Source organism: Nerophis ophidion, linkage group LG14, assembly GCF_033978795.1.
Source record: "Nerophis ophidion isolate RoL-2023_Sa linkage group LG14, RoL_Noph_v1.0, whole genome shotgun sequence".
Lineage (NCBI taxonomy): Eukaryota > Metazoa > Chordata > Actinopteri > Syngnathiformes > Syngnathidae > Nerophis > Nerophis ophidion.
The window spans coordinates 1,980,505-1,987,726 of NC_084624.1; the positions used below are offsets into that span (position 1 = coordinate 1,980,505).

Consider the following 7,222-nt stretch of genomic DNA (forward strand, 5'->3'; position numbering starts at 1 on the left):
GGTTTGTGTCATGTTTGTCCCAACACAGAAACCAAATTAAAACCAATAATGTTTCATATTTTTTTGAAAACGCTCCAGAGCGCCACTAGGGGGGCGCTAAAGAGCTTCATGTGGCTCCAGAGCCGCGGGTTGCCGACCCCTGCCTAAGAGATAGGGTGAGAAGCTCTGTTATCCGGGAGGAGCTCAAAGTAAAGCCTCTGCTCCTCCACATGGAGAGGAACCAGATGAGGTGGTCCAGGTGTCTGGTCAGGATGCCACCCGAACGCCTCCCTAGGGAGGTGTTTAGGGCACGTCTGACCGATAGGAAGACCCAGGACACGTTGGGAAGACTATGTCTCCCGGCTGGCCTGGGAACGCCTCAGGGATCCCCCGGGAGGATCTGGACCAAGTGGCTGGAGAGAGGGAAGTCTGGTCTATATGAGTTGTTGACCAGGACGTGTTGTCGTGTGCCACACAGCGTCCGAGCACGTGGAGGCCAACCTGCAGAAGCTGGCACGCCACAAAAGGAACATGCCCGTCATGGCCGCGCCTCAGTTCAAACCTGACTTCTGGGGCTGGTACAAGTACTTCATGGACTCCCACAACCAGGAAGGAGTGAGTCCAATTTTGATTTGCTTGTATTAATCTCTGTAGACACACTTTTGGACTCCAAAAAAATACAGTCTGGAAAAGCTTTGTCTGTCCTTATAGATCATGTTTTTCAACCGTGAGATATTGTCTGGTGTGCTGTGGGAAATTACGGAACTTCACCCAATTGGTCCAAAAAATATTTTTTCGCAAATAAATAATTATCAATCATTGTTTATTTATATAGCCCTAAATCACAAGTGTCTCAAAGGGCTGCACAGGTCCAGTCCATAGTGGATCTAACATAATAGTGAGAGTCCAGTCCATAGTGGATCTAACATAATAGTGAGAGTCCAGTCCATAGTGGATTCAACATAATAGTGTGAGAGTCCAGTCCATAGTGGATCTTACATAATAGTGTGAGAGTCCAGTCCATAGTGGATCTAGCATAATAGTGAGAGTCCAGTCCATAGTGGATCTAACATAATAGTGTGAGAGTCCAGTCCATAGTGGATCTAACATAATAGTGAAAGTCCAGTCCATAGTGGATCTAACATAATAGTGTGAGTCCAGTCCATAGTGGATCCAACATAATAGTGTGAGAGTCCAGTCCATAGTGGATCTAACATAATAGTGTGAGAGTCCAGTCCATAGTGGATCTAACATAATAGTGAAAGTCCAGTCCATAGTGGCTCTAACATAATAGTGTGATCCAGTCCATAGTGGATCTAACATAATAGTGAGAGTCCAGTCCATAGCGGATCTAACATAATAGTGTGAGAGTCCAGTCCATAGTGAGTCTGACATAATATTGAGAGTCCAGTCCATAGCGGATCTAATATAATAGTATGAGAGTCCAGTCCATAGTGGATCTAACATAATAGAGAGAGTCCAGTCCATAGCGGATCTAACATAATAGTGTGAGAGTCCAGTCCATAGTGAGTCTAACATAATATTGAGAGTCCAGTCCATAGCGGATCTAATATAATAGTATGAGAGTCCAGTCCATAGTGGATCTAACATAATAGTGTGAGAGTCCAGTCCATAGTGGATCTAACATAATAGTGTGAGAGTCCAGTCCATAGTGGGTCTAACATAATAGTGTGAGAGTCCAGTCCATAGTGGATCTAACATAATATTGAGAGTCCAGTCCATAGCGGATCTAACATAATAGTGTGAGAGTCCAGTCCATAGTGAGTCTAACATAATATTGAGAGTCCAGTCCATAGCGGATCTAATATAATAGTATGAGAGTCCAGTCCATAGCGGATCTAACATAACAGTGTGAGAGTCCAGTCCATAGTGGATCTGACATAATAGTGTGAGAGTCCAGTCCATAGTGGATCTGACATAATAGTGTGAGAGTCCAGTCCATAGTGGGGCCAGCAGGAGACCATCCCGAGCGGAGACAGGTCAGCAGCGCAGAGATGTCCCCAACCGATGCTCAGGCGAGCGGTCCTCCTGACTCTGGACATGGCCACCGGACCTGTGCCCCCACTTCCACAAGGAAGAGGGGGGCAGAGTAGAAAAGAAAAGGAATGACAGATCAACTGGTCTAAAAAGGGGGTCTATTTAAAGGCTAGAGATTTCTTTAATATTTTAAGAATTCTAATCTGCAAATAATGTGCCTTTCTTAGTGTCTGTGCTGTGTAAAACTCGGCAGGGTAAGCACGTACTGTAATACTCCATCTCAGCAGGTGGCAGCACGTAGTTCATTGCTCTGTAAAAGTCGGAATGTGTCGGGTGAGACGAGGATGGTTTGTTGTGATCCCATAATGCAGACCACAGCGGGAGGCAGGGTGCAGGTAAAAAGGTATTTGTTCGTGACATAATAGTTACATGTGAGGAATCTCAAAAAAATACAGGAAAAAAATGAAAAAGAGACCAAAATAACCAGCCCTAACAATGTTCAACATGATACAAAAGGAACTTTTTATAACGGTTTCCAAGATATTAATACGTTTTTAATGATTTGACTGGCCTATAAATGAGTGCATAATGATGCAATAAACAATAGAAATTGATCTTTTGCGATGATTTTGTTCATATTTGTCTTTAAGGTTGAAGATATGGACCGTCTGTACTTGGCGTACCTGCAGAACAAGCACAGGTCAGAGGAAGGCCCCACCTTCAACCACTACCTGAAACACCTGAGCGAGATCTACAAAGCCTGTGCAGACTCCGACGACCCAGAATGCATTGCGGAGTCCACCAGCAAGCCCAAAGCTGCCATGGTGATGCCCGCCCCCGTCAGGTCTGCCGCCGTCAGAATGTGCAACCCCCACGTCGACCCCTACTGCCACTTCCCTCTGGCACACAAAGCCGCCGGCCCCGAGCCTGGGCCTGCTCCAGCCAAGGCACCCGCCCCTGTCCTCAGTCCCTTAATGCCCATGCCAATGAAGAGCCCTGTTGGCTTCTACCATGCCCCGGTCTTGGAGTCCTTCCTGAGCCACGAGCAGAAAGCCGAGCTGTTACGGATCTGCAACCATGAAGACGTCGAGTGTCTGCAATACCACCTGAGGGCGGCTTACGGCTACCGCCCTGCCGCCGCTCCTGCTCCCTCCTACAGTGCCCTTGGATGCGACCCAAATGACCCCTACTGCATGCCTGTGATGGTGCAGAAAGCCCCCACAGGTTTCTACCACCTCCTCTACCCCAGCTGTGACCCCACAGTGGACCCCTTGTGCGTGGGCAACGGGGCCGCCCCTTCCAACCTGGGTGCCGACTCGGGAGTGCCTCAAGAGCAGCATTGCAACCCTCTCTTTGATGCCGGCTGCAACCCCCTGTCTGCCACCAAGCTGTCTGGCCTCACCAAACCTGTGCTGCAGTACGCCCCTAAGGACCATCCTGCACACGTCGCCGCTCCCATGGCCTGCGACCCCCGCTACGACCCGTACTGCATACCGGCAGCCGCCGCTGCCGCTGGCAAGACGTGGCCACGTCTCCCAAAGCACCAGGTCTGAATTTGAAGTCCTGCTTGTAGGTTTTACTGTGTTGATTAATGTAACCATCTTTACAGCTTGTCTTTTTCAATACTGTAGTGATATGTTGCTTTGCTGTCTTTAAACTGCTTCTGCTTCCAACAAAAAAACACCAATCCATCCACTCAATCAATCAACCAGGTTCGCCACAAGGTCGGCATTCGCGGCAAGACCAGGGAGGGCCATGACTGCTATGTGCACTATGACAAAGACTGCACGCCGCTGGAGTCTCGCCCCAAGGCCAAGAGCGACATCCGGGCTCCGGCCGAGCCTCTCTGCCATCCCTATGACCCCAGCTGTGCCAAGTTTTCTGCACCCCCCGCCATGCAAGCCCAAAAGTCCGGCCCAGGCACAGGCACAGGCGGCATTATCTTCCCAGACCCCGACTGCGACCCCGAGATTGACTACAACTGTCGCCTGCGTCACGCCGACACCGCCGCTGAGGAGAAGACGTTGGCCAAGCCCGCCAAGAAGTCCATGAAAGCTGTCGTCAGCTTTGAAGACTTCCTGCTGGGCTTCATGAGCCAGCACAAATAGATACAGAAACCATAATCCCAAATACTGTTAACCAAAAGCTTCACTCGGACTAGCTCTAGCTATCAGCAGTGCAATGAAATGATAGGACAGTTGTGGATTAAAGTTTGTAGAAGACCATGTACAGCGGTTGTCAGACTTCGGCATCTGTTGTAATTACAACCTCTTCTTTTATTTAGTTTGGATGAAGTTTGAAATAAATTAACATTTAAAACAATAAAACAAGTCTAAAGTGAACTGATGACCATACTTGCCAACTTTGAGACCTCCGATTTCGGGAGGTGGGGGGAGGGGTGGGGTGTGGGCGTGGTTAAGAGGGGAGGAGTATATTTACAGCTACAATTCACCAAGTCAAGTATTTCATATATTAATAAGAAATAATTTCAGTAAATTCTAACAATATATATATATATATATATATATATATATATATATATATATATATATATACATAACAAAAATACTTGAATTTCAGTGTTCATTTATTTACACATATACACACACATAACACTCATCTACTCATTGTTGAGTTAAGGGTTGAACTGTCCATCCTTGTTCTATTCTCTGTCACTATTTTTCTAACCATGCTGAACATGCTGTATCTTCCTCGTTCTTCTGCTTCATAAATGGTAAATGGGTTGTACTTGTATGGCGCTTTTATACCCCTTTTTTACGGAGCCCAAGGCGCTTTGACAGTATTTTCAACATTCGCCCATTCACACACACATTTACACACTGACGGCGGGAGCTGCCATGCAAGGCGCTCACCAGGACCAAGTAGCAGCAAGGGGGAAGTGTCTTGCCCAAGGACACAACGGACGTGACTAGGATGGTAGAAGGTGGGGATTGAACAAATAGCCCTGATTGCTGGCACAGCCACTCTACCAACTTCGCCACGCCGTCCCCCCGTCTCCTTGTTGTGTGCGCAGTTGTGCATTGCACTCTCTAAGAGTGTCACACCATTGCTGTTTACGGCAGACAAACTGCTTTACGGTAGACGGAAACGTGACTGCTGTTGTTGGGTGTTGTTACCGCGCTGGGTGGACGTTAATGAAACTGCCTAGCAATAAACCCACATAAGAAACCAAGAACTCGCCCTCGATCATTCTACAGTTATAACGTTATTGGGCAGACACGCTGTTTATATTGTGGGAAAGCGGACGTGAAAACAGGCTGTCGACACGTCACTCAGGTCCGCATGGAGCTGGAGGGGGCGTGGAGAAAATTTGTCCCGGGATGTTTTCGGGAGAGGCGCTGAATTTCGGGAGTGTCCCGGAAAATCCGGGAGGGTTGGCAAGTATGCTGATGATAGTAAGGTGGCGCTATTCTTTTACACCTACTTGAGCACTAAAGGGATTTTGTCATGGCTCTTTAATAAAAAAAATGATTTAATCAGCAGCATTTTTCAATGAAGAAACTCCAATGTGTCCCAGAGAAGGGATAAAGGAATTAAAGGTCCCCTCTCATTATGACTGTCAACATTTGCATTTCACAATTTGGGGAATTTACCAAGAAAATGGGTAAAAATAAGGGGTTATCATATCCAGCACATATAAAATCCTTTAACGGGGCGGCATACCTCGGTTGGTAGAGTGGCCATGCCAGCAACTTGAGGTTTGCAGGTTCGATACCCGCTTCTGCCATCCTAGTCACTGCCATTGTGTCCTTGGGCAAGGCACTTTACCCACCTGCTCCCAGTGCCACCCACACTGGTTTAGATGTAAAAAAAATAAATTGATATTGGGTTTCACTATGTAAAGCGTTTTGAGTCACTAGAGAAAAGGCGCTATATAAATACAATTCACTTCACTATTCAAATTCTTTATTAAAAATAGGAACAGCACATATTGATGAAGATATGAATAATATGCTGCCCTTTTTCACCGATTCTGTTTATAACTTTTATGGACGGATTTTTATAAGCACAGTCAGGGCGTTGAAGGGATTGGGTTTGGTGGCTGCAGGATAAAGTCTCTGCTTTCTGCAGATCTGGTCCTGATGGCTTCAACTGGCCAGGATCCTCAGCTCTAAATGGATCGGTTCGCAGCCGAGTGTGAAGTGACTGGTTGAGAATCAGCACCTCCATGGTTCTCGCCCGAAAAAGGGTGGAGTGCCATCTCCAAAAGACTTCTCCAAAATCGGGGGCTTCATCAAGACAGTCCATGATTTGCCGATCTGGGATTGAATTTAGTGCTTGAAGTCAATCTCACCAGGGGTGTTTTACGGTTCTTCAAAGTGTGCCGCAAATCCGCCAAGAATCTCAATCTTGTCTTTCAGCACTGAAACTCAATTGGTGTCCATCATTTGGACTGCGCCTCTCTTTGGGCCATAAACCTCCCTCAAGCCGCTGTAGAACTCTTTCATGTCATTTCTGTCAGCTGCCAGCCGCAGCTATTTTGGTTTTAGCTCCCACCAGTTTGTTTTCAGCTCTCCAGTGTATTTTTGAAGCTGGTGCCTTGCCTCTGTGAGCTTCAACTTGTTTTTCTTGTGTTTGCTGCTTCTCTTTTGGCTTATACTTATCAGTAATCATCATGTCCAGTTACTTGCCCTCTTCAAAGATCCAGTCCTGGTGTTTCTTCTCTGGTCTCCCAAGGACCTTGTCAGCAGTCTCAAGAAAAGCTGTCCTCACTATGTTCCATTTTTCATCTTGCGTTTTGGTGTGCCAGTTCTTTGATTTTCTTGTTAATTTCTTGTTGAAGTTAATGTTTCACAGTTTGCTTACATTGTGATCTGTGGAAAAGTCTGCACCTTTGATCCCTCTGGTGTCTTTACGGTCACTTCGCTTTGTGATCACATACTCCAGGAGGTGCCAGTGTTTTGATCTTGGGTTCATTCATGTGATTTTGTGGTAGGGTTGATGTTTAAAGGCCTACTGAAAGCCACTACTACCGACCACGCAGTCTGATAGTTTATATATCAATGATGAAATATTAACATTGCAACACATGCCAGATATATATATATATAATATATATATATATATGAAAGATGATATTAATTAAACAATTTGGTAACACTTTAGTATGGCCAACACATATTCACCATTAATTATCAATCAATCAATCAATCAATGTTTATTTATATAGCCCCAAATCACAAATGTCTCAAAGGACTGCACAAATCATTACGAATACAACATC

General features: G+C 46.0%; 1 protein-coding gene across 1 annotated transcript; it reads left to right on the forward strand.

The window, feature by feature from the left end:
• Positions 1 to 305: 305 nt before the first annotated feature.
• Positions 306 to 4,262, forward strand: and2 (actinodin2). Its single transcript, XM_061921108.1, has 3 exons — positions 306 to 594; positions 2,628 to 3,524; positions 3,690 to 4,262. The coding sequence occupies exons 1-3, from the start codon at positions 511 to 513 to the stop codon at positions 4,083 to 4,085; spliced, it is 1,377 nt and encodes a 458-aa protein (XP_061777092.1). The 5' UTR covers positions 306 to 510; the 3' UTR covers positions 4,086 to 4,262.
• The last annotated feature ends 2,960 nt before the right edge of the window (positions 4,263 to 7,222 follow it).

Coding starts and splice junctions, on each gene's coding strand:
- and2 (XM_061921108.1), top strand. CDS start 511: ATGCCCGTCATGGCCGCGCCTCAGTTCAAACCTGACTTCTGGGGCTGG. Junction 595..2,627: donor ACTCCCACAACCAGGAAGGA/GTGAGTCCAATT, acceptor TTTGTCTTTAAG/GTTGAAGATATGGACCGTCT. Junction 3,525..3,689: donor CACGTCTCCCAAAGCACCAG/GTCTGAATTTGA, acceptor TCAATCAACCAG/GTTCGCCACAAGGTCGGCAT.